Source organism: Melanerpes formicivorus, unplaced genomic scaffold (genome assembly GCF_026170545.1).
Source record: "Melanerpes formicivorus ecotype bairdi unplaced genomic scaffold, bMelFor1.0.p_v2 SCAF_8, whole genome shotgun sequence".
Lineage (NCBI taxonomy): Eukaryota > Metazoa > Chordata > Aves > Piciformes > Picidae > Melanerpes > Melanerpes formicivorus.
In genome coordinates, this window is record NW_027142360.1 from 2,235,261 (window position 1) to 2,250,182 (window position 14,922).

Here is a 14,922-nt window from a genome sequence, read left to right on the forward strand (position 1 = left end):
CTGTGATTCTTCCATCTCTGCAGCTGTACAGAGCTGCCACTGCTGGAGCTGCTGTCTTAAACTATAAGAAGCCATTAACTAAAAGTGAGCTTCATACCTCAGTGCCCATGCCCTGACAAACTTCTCTAGAAAGGAGCCCAGGAAAAGAGATGAAGCTTTGAAAATGAGGAAACTCAGGACTAGAGGAAATGGTTCCAAGCTGCAGCAGGGGAGGTTCAGGCTGGATGCTATGAGATACTTTTTCCCAGAGGGTTCTCAGACACTGGAATGGTCTGCCCAGGGCAGTGCTGGAGTCCCCATCCCTGGAGGTGTTTAAGCAGTGTGTGAAGCTGGAGCTGGTGCTTAGGGATGTGGTTTAGTGTTGACCCAGTGCTGGGTGGAAGGCTTGACTGGATGATCTTGGAAGTCTCTTCCAACCAGATGTTTGCTCTGATTTCTGTGAAATTCATAGTATCATGGTATCAGTCAGGGTTGGAAGGGACCACAAGGATCATCTAGTTCCAACCCCCCTGCCATGGGCAGGGACACCCCACACTAGAGCAGGCTGCCCAGAGCCTCAGCCAGCCTGGGCTTAAACACCTCCAGGGATGGGGCCCAACCACCTCCCTGGACAACCCATTCCAGGGCTTCACCACTCTCATGGGGAAGAACTTCCTCCTCACCTCCAGCCTGAATCTCCCCACCTCCAGCTTCATTCCATTCCCCCTAGTCCTATCACTACCTGAGATCCTGAGCAGTCCCTCCCCAGCCTTCTTGTAGCCCCCTTCAGATCCTGGAAGGCCACAATGAGGTCACCTGGGAGCCTTCTCTTCTCCAGACTGAACAGCCCCAACAGTTAACAGCTATTTGCCTTTAACCTGGCACCAAACTCCCCAGTCTTGGCATGGATGATGGTGAAGTTTTGCTTTCTGTGATCAGTGGGGCTGATTCTCTGTGAACAGCCAGCCCATCCTCATCCTGGCTTAAACAGGGAGAGAGTAACACTGAGGCAACCTGCCCACACTCCATTCAGGCTTGTGCCTGAACTGGACTGCAGCCTTGCAGCATGCTGGTGCACAGCAAAGGGCTTATGGTGGTAATTTTCTGGCCTGGAAACACTAGCTTGAAGATTACACTGCTACTGCACTCAACCATGCTGTGCTAGGCAGACTTATTAGCTCAGGCCCTCATTAGCTCAATTCCAGTTCCACAACACTCTACCTGTTGCAGTCACATCCCTAAGCAAGCAAAAAGGTGCAGCTGACATCCTGTAAAGAGGGAGGTGAGATGGCTTAGCAGCCACCCTGCTGACCACATGAGGTTGACCTCCCAAAGGCAATTTGCTTTAGCTCCCTGCCCAAGAGAGGTACTAAGTGTTATAGTTAGGCTGCTGTGATGTCTGTAGCTTGCTAGGGGGGCTGAAGAGCTGGTGTGAGGCACAAGGAAGACAGCTCAGCACTGGAATCAAGACATACTTACTGCAATGATATTGACAAAGTCATTTTCTCCCAGAGTGTCTAGAATGGTGGTGATGGTGTGCTTGGCAATGGTCATCCGCAGGCCCTTCATGCTCCCACTGACGTCCACAATGATCACAATGTCCTTGGGAGAGGTGGCTGCCTGGATGTACCTGCAGTGGGGAAGAACACAAGGAAGCAGGGTAAGGCCAAGGGGAGGAGGAACACTGGATGTGCTGCTGTCACAGCACAGCATGCAGCATGAGCACAGCTACCAAGGAGGGTCAGGCTGGGCACCTTCTGCATCCCTTCCTACCAACCTGCCCCTCCTGCCAGCCCCAGCATCTCACTGCCCACACTGGCAAGTGCTGGGCCTGCTGCCGATGGATGTCCAGATTCACTTGAAAGTGAAACTGATAAAGCCTCCTTCAGCCTTGCTCAGCAGGCTGAGTAAATATCCTCCTTCTCTGGAGCCTGAACAGCCTTGTCCCTCCTGCTGTGGAATTAAGGAGGATGGGGCAGAGGAAGGAGATGCTGGTGGTGATTTCCATGTGACATGTGCTAGGTGCCATATGGAAAGCTGGCACTGGGATGTGATAGGGCTTCCTAAGCTGCTATTGCCTTGGTTTAGGTACCCTTCATGTCTTACAGGAGCAGCATGGGACAGTCCTTGCTGCTCAGCAGCTCCCCAAGGTGTGACTTGGCAAAGAGGGAGAGAAGCAGCACGGGACCCAGGTCTCCCCAGAACTCTTACCAGCCACGATTCCTGCAGTCGAAGGAGATCACTCCATTTTCATCTGGTAACCACTTGATTCCTGAAAAGAGCAGCAAAAGGAGCAATCAACACACACAGACAGGCAGGCAGCTGCTCCCTGGGCACCCAGACTGCTGCTGCTGGCTGCTGAGACCTAGCTGCCCTGCGAGGGCATTCACCAGCAACAGGGAAGGGCTGGTGGGTGATGTGGTGGTTGGAGGGTGTTTGGGGGCCAGTGACCACGAGACAGTTGAATTCCCATTATTTGGTCAAGCCAAGAGGGGCAGCAAGAAGGCCTCCACTCTGGACTTCCAGAGGGCAGACTTCAGGTTACTCAAGGAACTAATTCAGAGGGTTCCTTGGGATAAAGCCCTTAATAATAAAGGGGTCCAGGAGAGCTGGACCTGCTTCAAGGAAGAATTGTTGAAGGCTCAGGGACAGGCTGTGCCAATGTGCCGGAAGATGAGCCGCCGGGGCAGATGACCAGCCTGGATGGGCAATGAACTTTTAATGGAGCTCAGGGAAAAAAAGAGGGTGTATCACCTTTGGAAGAGAGGGGAGGCAACTCACAGAATGTTTAAGGATGTTGCCAAATCATGTAGGAAGAAAATTAGGGAGGCAAAAGCGCATTTGGAGCTTAGTCTGGCCTCTGCTGTGAAGGACAACAAAAAGTCCTTCTATAAATATATTAATAGCAAGAGGAAGGGCAGAGACAACCTCAACTCCTTGGTTGACATGGAGGGAAATGTATCAAGGGATGAGGAAAAGGCAGAGATACTAACACCTTCTTTGCCTCAATTTTTACTAGAAGGACAGAATGTCTTCCTGACAGCTGGCCTGCAGAGCTGGCAGAAGGAGCCAGGGAGCTGCAGTTTCCCTATGTTCCATGAGGAGGTGGTTGGAACTCTCCTTAGCAGCTTGGATCCCCACAAGTCCATGGGACCAGATGGGATTCATCCTAGGGTGCTGAGAGAGCTGGCAGATGAGCTGCCAAGCCACTATCCATCATTTTTCATCAGTCCTGGCTCACTGGCGAGGTCCCAGAGGACTGGAAGCTGGCCAACGTGGTGCCCATCCACAAGCAGGGCCAGTTGGATGAGCCAGGGAATTCTAGGCCTGTCAGCCTGACCTCAGTGCCAGGCAAGATCATGGAACAGGTCATCCTGAGTGCAATCACACAGCACTTACAGGATGGCCAAGGGATCAGGCCTAGCCAGCATGGATTTAGGAAGGGCAGGTCCTGCCTGACCAGCCTGATCTCCTTCTATGATCAGGTGACCCACCTGGTTGATGTGGGGCAGGCTGTGGATGTAGTCTACCTGGACCTCAGCAAGGCCTTTGACACCATCCCCCATAGCAAACTGCTGGCCAAGCTGTCAGCCCATGGCTTGGACAGCAGCACTCTGAGCTGGGTTAGGAACTGGCTGGAGGCTGAGCCCAGAGAGTGGTGGTTTATTCTAAATAAAGCAGCAGCCATGCTGCAGAAATGCAGGCAGAGCTGCATGGGCTTCAGCAGGTCTCAGGACACTGGGCATTACATTTCTGTTGTAAGACTTAACCAGTCTGGTAGTTTTAGGCTATGCCTTTAGGAATTTTTTTTTTTCACAGATCTTGAGCAGAAAAGTAGTGAGAAATGTAAATAAATCACTGCTGGGTGTGAAAAGGAAAAGGAAGAGCATTCTAACCAATGCCATTGGAGAGACATCTGCCATAAGATTTAGTTCCCAAGACAATTTCTCTCTGTGCTTCCTCAGGCTGGGAGATACTAACCCTGTGCTTCTGCTGGCTTCTGATTCACCTTGGCTGCATTGTTTTGGTTAAATCTAACATCCCTCTGCTCCTCTCTCTTGTCCCTTTTGTACAAGGGGGTAAGGGGAAGGAAAGGAGGGAGAAACTAGTAGCTTTCCCTGGTCCTTGCCCAGGGGAGGTCCTTGTGCTGTTTATCAGTTGTAAATCCCTGTAAATATTGTAACTGCTGGAGCTTCTGTGCATGCTCATTGCATTCCACTGCAGATTGCAGTGTTGCTTGTAAATACAGCTTCCTTTGCTTCCAGCTGGGCTGGTATCACAGTCTCACAGTATCAGCAAGGTTGGAAGAGACCTCAAAGATCATCAAGACCAACCTGTCACCACAGACCTCATGACTAGACCATGGCACTAAGTGCCATGTCCAGTCCCCTCTTGAACACCTCCAGGGATGGGGACTCCACCACCTCCCTGGGCAGCACATTCCAATGGCCAGTCATTCTTTATGGGAAGAACTTCTTCCTCACCTCCAGCCTAAACCTCCCCTGGCACAGCTTGAGACTGTGTCCTCTTGTTCTGGTGGTGGTTGCTAGAGAGAAGAGACCAACCCCTTCCTGGTTACAACCAAATTGAATGCTGGGGGTGGGGGTGGGGTGGAGTTTCAACCCACCACACCTCGACATAGTGCACTCGGATCTGGGGCACAAGCGCACTCACTATAAACTTTCTACCACTTCAGTGTAGTTCTCAGCAGCATCTTTTTTTCTCCCCAAGGGTGGCTGAGAGCTGCAGAAGGCAGCTGGAGTGACAAGGAGATGTCCCAGCTTGCCTGGCAAAGGCTCTGCTCACAGTTGTCTCTGCTCTCCCCTGCCACAACACGTGCCAGCTCACAGGGCATGCAGCCCTCTGACCAAGAAGCCACCAGGCCAAGCTACAGCTGCAGAAGATCTCCTGGGTTTCTCCAAGCACGGGGCCTCCCTCTTGTACTGTGACCTTATGTGCTACTCACAGCTGGTGGCTGGATAACCAGTCAGCCTCACCAGCTGCTTCAGCCATGTGTGGCTGTGGCTGCCACCAAAATGAGGCAGGGAGCCCCCTGCAAGCCTCCACACACCAATGGTCTGTGAGGTTTGAGAAGGGCCTGGAGCACCTGCCCTGTGAAGAGAGGCTGAGGGAGCTGGGGGTGTTCAGGATGGAGAAGAGGAGGCTGAGGGAGACATCATTGCTCTCTACAGCTCCCTGAAGGGAGGTTGGAGTGAGGAGGGGGCAGCCTCTGCTCCTTGGTGGCAAGGGACAGGAGCAGAGGAAATGATTCCAAGCTTTGCCAGGGGAGGTTCAGGCTGGATGCTAGGAAATATTTCTTCCCAGAGAGGGTTCTCAGACACTGGAATGGTCTGCCCAGGGCAGTGCTGGAGCCACCATCCCTGGAGGTGTTTAAGCAGTGTGTGGAGCTGGTGCTTAGGGACAGGGTTTGGTTTTGACCCTGCAGTGTTGGGTCAAGTGTTGGACTGGATGAGCTTGGAGGTCTCTTCCAACTGGATGGTTTTTGTTATTCACAGCTCCTGCCACAGAGCTTTGTGAGCATTTTGGAGGGCAGCCTGCCTGAGGCATAAAAACATCCCTGCAAGCAGACTCCTCTGGAGCAGCAAGGCCAACATGCCCCAGAGGCTGCTCCATGTGGGAGAAAGAGCCTTAGGCTGAAGGAGCAGTGTCTGTGGCAGGCTAAGTGGCAGCAGCCCATGCACTGAATATTTTGCTCACTGCACCCTGCTTGCTCTCTTCAGGGGGCCATGCTGCCACCAGCCTTCCCAGCTACAGATCCTGTCCTGCAAGGCTGTGCTGAAGCAGTGACACCAACCTCTGTGCCTTTACCTGGGTAGAGCCTGAAGAATCCGGTGGAGCTGCCAAAGTACTGCCAGGTCAGGGTGGGATCCCTCTCAAAGTTGTCCACAAAAATAGGATTCAAGGCTTCTGACATGTAAACACCATTGAGGATGTCAGGATCTGTGGGGGAAAGAACAGCTAATGAGGACAGCGTGCAAAAGAGGGGAGGCCACCCACTACCCCTGGTAGAGGAGAGAGATGGGAGCAAAGGGAGCAAAGGGAGCAAATGTTCAAAGCTTTGATATTGGGCAGGGAATCAAAGGCATCATTCAGATGAATCCTGGAGGGCAGTTCACCACTGGTGATCTGAGCTTGCTCTTGCATTATTACTCCCAAATCTCTTCCCAGTCTTTCTGCCCTTGGCATTGCATCTGGCTGGAAGAGAGCTCTGAGCAACCCAGGAAACTCAAAACCTTGCTGGGCACATCTGGCACAGCCAGAGCTCAGCTGCCACCTAGAAGGGGAGGTGTGGCTGTTAGGAGGCAGCTGCCTGATGCCCCACCAAGGGGAACAGCATTTCTGCAAAGGGTGTTCACAGTCATGCCAGATGTAATCCCCTAAGACAGAGGAGCTCTAGGATTTACATGCCATTTCTCCCTCTCTCTCTTCTCTTTTCCCCAGCAATTCTTCCTTTGCCTGCCCTTTCTTTCCACAAAGCCTGATCTGTCCTCCCTTGCCCCTGACCTTGTCAGAGTCAGTAGGAAGTTGCAGACTTGCATGAGCTTGTAAGAGGCAGTGTGTGTTTGTTGTCTGTGTTGGCTCATTGCCCCAGGAGACCAAACAGAGCAGCAGCAATAGAAATAAGACATTGTAAGAAGCTGGTCTTTGTAGGATGAACTGTATTCATGCTGAAAGGGGTAGGGCTTTGACCCAGCACTTCCTGTTTATTTGCTTTACTAAAGGCAGTTTTGGTCAAAACAAGGGGCACAAAAATGAGCTGTGACCTTCCCAGCAATGAGGCCAAAGTCAGTCATGCAGGAAGGGAGCCAGAAGAGCTGCTGCTGTTTGCAAGAGAGGGACTGAGTGCTGCCAGGCAGTGCTCCCAGGAAGAGCTTTGGGCATGGAAGCAGTCCTCTTCCTCCTCCCCCATCTCCTGCTCATCCTCTAGCCATAGCCAGAGCAGCTGACTGTTTGTGGCAAGTGGCACAGGCAGGGCACCAGCTGGCTGGGCAGCACCTCTCTGCTGTCTGTGACAGCAGCCATTTGGCCACCTCTTGCTGTAGGCAGCAGCCTACCTCCTGTAGCTCTGCCCACAGCCAGCTCTGCTGGTGGCTTTGTTGTGAGCAACAGTTTGGTGTCTGGGGCTGTCAGATCAGATGGAATTAATTTAAAATCAGAAGGGAAATGGAAGTGCCTCTAACAGACACAGCAGTGTGGAATTCATTTGAAATCAGAAGAGAAATATCACTCCCTCTAACTGACACAGCAGCTGTAAGCACAGTGCCTGCCCCAGCTGCTCCTGGAGGTTGTGACAGGTCTTCATCTGTGGAAACAATAATGGCACTTGTTTGATTTTTTTCCATGCCAAAACAGAGAGTTCCCCTTGCAAGGTGAAGAGCTGAGGGGGAGGCAGGAAAGGGGGCAGTTCAGGCAGCTTAGGGGGCTGGCCAAGAAAGAGCAGCAAGCTTAGGACAACCTAGCCCTGGTGTCTCAGCCTGCAGCCTCAGCAGTGTGCTGACAGCCTGGAGATGCAGCAGGAGTGGTGTGGATGTGAAGGTAGAGAGGACACAGCACAGGCATGGGTGAGGCCACACGAGCCTTGGTGCCTCCTGAGGCTCCTGCAGCTGCCAAAGTGCCAAAGGCTTGCTGAGAATGGAGAACAGCCCAAACCAGCCAAGTCCCAGTAGCGGCAGTGAATTACTCCCAGGCCCCTCCAACGTGCTCACTGGGAACTAAGAGTCTCCCTGTGGTGTCCCTCACAACACAAACAGACTTGGAGGCTAAATTGTCAGCTGAAATCAATGAGCTCCTTGACACCTAAAGATCTTGGTAGATCTGATGCTTCACACAATTGCCCACAAATTCACATCACAGTGGGGGTTGGTCTCTTCCCCCACGCACCCAGCACCAGAACCAGAGGACACAGTCTCAAGCTGTGCCAGGGGAAGTTTAGTCTCAAGGTGAGGAGAAAGTTCTTCACTGAAAGATATGTTAGCTATTGGAATGTGCTGCCCAGGGAGGTGGTGGACTCACCATCCCTGGAGGTGTTTAAGAGGGGATTGGATGTGGCACTTGGTGCCATGGTCTAGTCATGAGGTCTGTGGTGACAGGTTGGACTGGATGATCTTTGAAGTCTCTTCCAGCCTTGGCGATTCTGTGATTCTGTGTGTCATTATTTGGGTAGATGAGTCCTGGGAGACTATACTAAGCTGGAGGACTGTCCAGCACTAGAGGTCTTCCAAGAGCAGACCAACTGGACAGATGGGCAAAGTCCAACGGGATGGCATTCAACAAGTCCAAGTGCCAGGTGCTGCACTTTGGCCACAGCAACCCCAGGCAGAACTACAGGCTGGGGTCAGAGTGGCTGAGAGCTGCCAAACAGAGAGGGACCTGGGGGTGCTGATTGACAGCTGCCTAAACATGAGCCAGCAGTGTGCCCAGGTGGCCAAGAGGGCCAATGGCATCCTGGCCTGCATCAGGAATAGTGTGGCCAGCAGGAGCAGGGAAGTCATTGTGCCCCTGTACTCTGCATTGGTTAGGTCACACCTTGAGTCCTGTGTCCAGTTCTGGGCTCCTCAGTTTAGGAAGGACATTGAGAGACTTGAAGGTGTCCAGAGAAGGGCAACAAGGCTGGGGAGAGGCCTTGAGCACAGCCCTGTGAGGAGAGGCTGAGGGAGCTGGGGTTGTTTAGCCTGGAGAAGAGGAGGCTCAGGGGTGACCTCTTTGCTCTCTACAACTACCTGAAGGGAGGTTGTAGCCAGGAGGGGGTTGGTCTCTTCTCTCTAGCACCCAGCACCAGAACAAGAAGACACAGTCTCAAGCTGTGCCAGGGGAGGTTTAGGCTGGAGGTGAGGAGAAAGTTCTTCAGTGAGAGTCATTAGTCATTGGAATGTGCTGCCCTGGGAGGTGGTGGAGTCCCCATCCCTGGAGGTGTTCAAGAGGGGATTGGATGTGGCACTTGGTGCCATGGTCTAGTCATGAGGTCTGTGGTGACAGGTTGGACTTGATGATCTTTGAGGTCTCTTCCAGCCTTGGTGATACTGTGAGACTGTGAGTATAGCTAAGCCCTGTCACAGTGGCAGCCTACAGCACAGACCTTAGCTCTTGGCACAGCACCTTTCCACTCCTGTGCTCTCTCAGCTGTGTTTTCCTATTCCCATCCTTTCTCTCAGTATTGTCAGTTTCCACAGCAACCTGGTGAGAAAGCAGAGGCCATTACCTTTGTTGTAGACGTTGGTGGGGAGCTGGATGTCACTGTAGGTTGTGTTCACCAGCAGGTTGTTGAAATGCTCATTTGGCTCCAGGATGAATTCGTCTCCCAGCTCCACGTAATTGTCATTTTCATCTTTCTCATTAATCAGGACAGAGTTGTAGTAATCAAACTGTTGATGAAGGCAGTGGAAAAGAGAAAGGCAACAACAAGAGACAGTAAGAGAGGTTATTAGCAGTACTGCCTGAAAGAAAAACAAACCCACAGCACTATTTAAAACATTAACACATAAAAAGGAGAAACTGGGCTGCAGGCAGGATGAAGGTGGGCAACAAATAGGAGCCATTGCCTCTTAAATGGTTTCAAGCTGTCTGGTTGGGGATTTCTGCCCGGTTTCTTACTGTCAGGTGCCTACCTGACTGGAGCTGTGGCCATCGCTGGCAGCAGCAGAGCCACCTGAGAGCGAAGGGGCACAGTGGCAGACTCCCACGGTGCCTCAGAGGTGGCTAAGTGACTAGCTGGAGAGGTGGGGCCTGGGTCTGGCTCCCAGGTTTGCTCACTGGGTCTGGCTCCCAGGTTTGTTCCAGGGCATGCCAGTGCTGATCTCCCTTGCCCTACCTCTACAGCTGTCATTTTAGAGAGTTACCTGCCTGCCAGGCTTATCTCCTCACTGTCACTCCAAGCAGCAGGCACTCATCAATAGTTAAGGAAAGAGTCAAAGGTGCTCAAAGACAACAGAGTTTCCTTCCTGTGAAGGGAGATTTAGCATCTATAGTCCCTTTAGTATCTTCAGGACACAGTTCCCCCTTAGATAACAGAGGTTTTTCAGATGTATTTGTTGACTTTGTCTGAGTCCAGAGGCTAGTGAAGAGTTTATGTTCAAGCACTAAGAGAATTCAGGGGTGCAAACTGTCTGTGTGAATACAGAGTCATGATCCTGACTGGGAAGGGTCACTCAACTACAGAGTTACAGAATGGTAGGGATTAGAAGGGACCTCTAGAGATCCCAATCCCCCTGATAAAGCAGGAGCACCCACAGCAGCTGGCCCAGAATCACAATGTCCAGGGGGGCTTGGAATCTCAGAAGGAGACTCCACAACCTCTCTGGGCAGCCTGCTCCAGGGCACCTGCAGCCTCACACCAAAGAAGTTTCTCTTCATGTTGAAGTGGAAACTCCAGCTTGTAGTCATCATTCCCTGTCCTATCACTGGGCACCACCAAAAAGAGCCTGGTCACCTCATCTTGTCACCCCCACTTCAGACAATTCACAGAACAGAATCACAGAACTGTCAGGGCTGGAAGGGACCTCAAGGATCAGCCAGTCCCAACCCCCTGCCATGGCCAGGGACACCTCACACTACAGCAGGTTGCTCACAGCCACATCCAGCCTGGCCTCAAAAACCTCCAGGCAGGAGGCTTCCACCACCTCCCTGGGCAACCTGTGCCAGGCTCTCACCACCCTCATGGGGAACAACTTCTTCCTAACCTCTAATTCAAATTTTCCCTCCTCTAGCTTGGATCCATTCCCCCCAGGCCTGTCACTCTCTGACACCCTAAAAACTCCCTCCCCAGCTTTCTTGTAGCCCACTTCAGATACTGGAAGGCCACAAGAAGGTCTCCTCAGAGCCTTCTCTTCTCCAGACTGCACAACCCCAACTCTCTCAGTCTGTCCTCATAGCAGAGCAGCTCCAGCCCTCTGCTCATCCTCCTGGCCCTTCTCTGGACACCTTCCAGCACCTCCAGATCTTTCCTGTAACAGAGGCTCCGGAACTGGACAGAGTGCTCCAGGTGGGGTCTCACCAGAGCTGTGTAGAGAGGGAGAATCATCTCCCTGGCCCTGCTGGCCACACTTCGCTTGCCCAGGCTCTACTTGCCTCTCTGGGCTGCAAGTGCTGACTGCTGGCTTCCTTTTCTTCCTCTCAAGCCAGTCCCTACCCAGCCTATACCAGTGCCTGGGCTTGCCCCAAACTAGCATGACTCTAGAGTGATTCTTAAATAACCTTCAGGGAGGCAGGAGAGGTGAAATCTGTACCTAGCTTGATTTCAAGAAGCAGTTTCCTTCCCAGCATTTCCCAGGGTGGGGAGGTGTCCTGGCAGAGGTAGCCTGTACTTCTGCTAAGCACTCTGGGCTTCTGCTGTGGACAATGGACTTCCCTCATCAGTGTCCACTCCCTTCACCAGCAATAATCCCTCAGCTTGTTTGAAACAGTTATTAACAGAAAGCCAATTATCCAAATTGCTGAGACAGCACCAAGCTGTCCTAACAGGAAGTCCTGACAAGTGATGCCTGCAGGGTAGAGGAAAGATGATGTGAGCTGTTGAGGAAGGTGGTGAGAAACTCAGCTCACTGGCGTTAATGATCTTCTGTGGGTATTTGTAACAGCATCACCCTCATGGCTCAGGCACCATTTTTAGCTCTTTTTCCAGTCAAGTACCCCACAAAGCACCAGCTGCTGTGCATCATCATGGCAGTGCTGGTGTGCAGGAGATGTACCACAGCTGAATGTCTTCCCAAATCCTTCCCCTCCTGCAGTTCCTAACTTCCTTGGTGTTACCAGGCCTGAGATCTACCAAGGGAATCTCTTACTGTTTCTAGACAAGCTGAGCATCCTGAATACAGGGAAACTCCTACCCAGTCTTGGTACCTGTGGTGGCTAGGTGGGGACTAGTTTGGTTAGTTTCTCTGCAGATGTGGTTGCTGACCAGGCTGGACCTACCTCCAGTGAGGAGTTGTACTCGTGGTTCAGGTCTGCGTCCTCTGCTGCTTCCACCAACCTCTAGTGCAAGCACACAGAAAGAAAGGTGAGAGGGTGCTGTGGGAAGGCCTGCAGAAGCTCTCCCAGCTGTATCAACCCTTCAGGTAGTTAGCAGAAAGACACACAGCTTCCTCCTTCACCACAGCACAGAGTCAGGGAGCTAGGGAATTGCCTCTTTCCTTCCTTTTCTGCTGACCTGTCGTTCTGTGCTGCAACTGTACACCTTGGAAGTTCTAGTCACAGCTCTTTATTGCCAAGTTTACTCACACCTACTTACTGCAGAGTCCCTGCTAAAGGTACCACAGGACACAGACAAACAGGAACACGTCCGGTTAGAGAGACAGCAGCCAAGGAGTTTATTGTGTTTTCCATGAACCCCTCCAAAAAGCCACGGGAAAGGCATTTGGAACCCAGCCTGATGTCAGCATCTTGTCCAAAGGCCATGTGGAAGCCTCAGCCTGGTACTGTTACTGAGACAAAGACCATGGCTTGGTTTCATGAAGGGCTCAGTGGCGCCGAGGCCATTTCTAAGCTCTTACCATTTATGGAAGGCAATATAATACAGGACTGCTCTCCAGTATGATGCTGAAGGGCACTAATTCTTAACTGGTACATACTGGGAAGAAGTCCAGCTAAACATGGACATGTTTCCAGAGCTGCACAATCAGCAACAGTCTCAGCAAAGGTCCTTTTTGCTCATTCACAAAGGATAAGGCAATCCAAACACTGGAAAAATCTGGCCGGGCATGTGAGGCTCTGGGCCAAAGCTCTGGGTCTAAATATGCTCACCTTTCCCTCCCAGAGTCAGATGATGTGTTTCTGGATGACTTTTCCACATCAGACTCCCTCAAACAGTCAAGGCTCTGTGACTGCAGCAATATGCTTTTCCCAGTGGATAAATAGAAGGGCCCATGGTGGATCCTTAGATGCAAGAAGCAAGGGGGGCCCATCGTGATTACCTGCTCTGATCTCCAGCACAGAGCAGCTAAATACATCTTGCCACCTCCTCCACACTTCCCTGTGTGCACAGCTGGAAACACCTTCCTCGCCACTCCTGGTCAGGGGGCTGCAGGAACCTCCCTTGAGCCACAGAGAGAGCTGAAACAAGCTCCTAGTCTTCAAAGGTCAGGCTGCATTATGCAAGGATGAACTCCATTTTTACTTGTGAGAGGGTGGCTTTTTCCCTATTTAAACAGCTCTTTTCTCCCCAAAAGAGTCTTCTTTCCCTCATATTTATTCCTAGAGTTTATTTTTAATCTTATGTCCTACTCTGAGCTGCAGGAGAAGCCAGCATTCCCTTGTCTGAACTCCCACAGCCTCCCACCAGTGTCTACTTAAAGCTCAGACTGAGCAGCCAGCAGCATCAGCAGGCATTTGGTTGGACAAGGGAGTCCTCACACAACCTCTGTGTCCATGCACTCCTGCTACAGACAGGAGGCTTATGTCTCCTGCCCTGAGACTGGCAGAAGAGGAACCTCCTTCTCACAGCCCCAGCTGGTCATACCTCCACAGCTTCCACCTTCCTGCGGAGCATGCTCTCCATCTGCTCGGAGAACTTCTTCACCAGTTCCAAGCCATCCACCTCTTTGATCTTCAGAGTGGGCTCCACATCTTTGTACTTCTACCCAAGGGAAAGAAGAAAACCCTGCTGAGCAGGAGGCTCATGAAGGTTGAAGGGTGAAGCTGTTATTGTTAGCTGGGTTTTGCCTTTGGTCAGGAAAGATGTGTTGAAAATCACAGTCACAGAATGTGAAGGGACCTTGGGACCTCAAGAGCTCATCCAGTCCAAGCCCCCTGCCAGAGCAGGAGCACCTAGAGCAGGTCACACAGGAACACATCCAGGCAGCTCTTGAATATCTCCAGAGAGGGAGACTCCACAACCCCCCTGGGCAGCCTGTGCCAGGGCTCTGTCACCCTCACAGGGAAAACATTTGCCTCCTGTTTCCATGGAACTTTCTCTGCCTCAGCTTCTACCACTGCCTCTTGTGCTGGCATTGGGCATCCCCCAGCAGAGCCTGGCTCCAGCCTCTGGGCACTCACCCTGCACAGCTTTAGCAACATGAATGAGGTCACCCTCAGAACTGCTCTGATTCATCACCTTCTCCTAATGTTGCCTTTCACAGAATCAGAATCACCAAGGTTGGAAGAGACCTCAAAGATCATCAAGTCCAACCTGTCACCACAGACCTCATGACTAAACCATGGCACCACCACCCTCATGGTGCAGAACTTGTTCCTAACATCCAGTCTCAATCTGCTCTGCTCTAGTTTGAAGCCATTGCCCCTGGTCCTGTCCCTGAAGGCCTTTGCAAACAGTCTCTCTGCAGCCTTCTTGCAGCTCCCCTCAGGTACTGAAAGGTCTCCCTGGAGCCTTCTCTTCTGCAGGCTGAACACCCGCAGCTCCCTCAGCCTGTCCTTGTAGCAGAGCTGCTCCAACCCCCTGATTATTTTTGTGGCTCTCCCCTGGATCTGCTCCATCAGGTCCATGTCCTTCCTGTGTTGAGGGCTCTTAGCTGGATGCAGTACTTCAGAAGAGTTGTCACCAGAGCAGGGCAGAGGGGCAGGATCCTCTGTCTCCATCTCTGGCCACACAGCTTTGGATGCAGCCCAGGCTGCCATTGGCCTTCTGTGCTGCAAGCTCACACTGCCTGCTCCTGCCCAGCTTCTCATCCATCAGCACCCCCAAGTCCTTTTCCACAGTGCTGCTCCCTGGTCCCTCATCAGGGTATCTCTGTACAGTGCACACACATCCCCTCCATCCTCATGTTGTGTCAGCACCACAGCAGCAATCACCCAGGGCTGGACTTCTTGCAGCAGTACAAAACGAGGTAGTGAAAAAGGTAAGAGGATGGCAGGGCCTTCAGTAGCACTCCTGAATCAGGAGAAAGGATGGAGTGGAGAGCTCTGCACGTCCTCAGGGTGAGCAGTGGGGCTCCTTTTGTTCAAGAAGCTCAGTGGCCATCCAGGAGGGCAGCT

The 14,922-nt window shown here is 52.1% G+C and overlaps 1 protein-coding gene across 1 annotated transcript in view; it reads right to left on the bottom strand.

The window, feature by feature from the left end:
* CACNA2D4 (calcium voltage-gated channel auxiliary subunit alpha2delta 4) overlaps positions 1 to 14,922 on the bottom strand; it is a 197,890-nt gene that overhangs the window by 148,236 nt on the left and 34,732 nt on the right. The window contains 6 exon segments of the mRNA XM_068141829.1: positions 1,459 to 1,609; positions 2,191 to 2,251; positions 5,809 to 5,940; positions 9,200 to 9,362; positions 11,908 to 11,967; positions 13,451 to 13,567. Coding sequence (XP_067997930.1) covers positions 1,459 to 1,609; positions 2,191 to 2,251; positions 5,809 to 5,940; positions 9,200 to 9,362; positions 11,908 to 11,967; positions 13,451 to 13,567 — 684 coding nt within the window.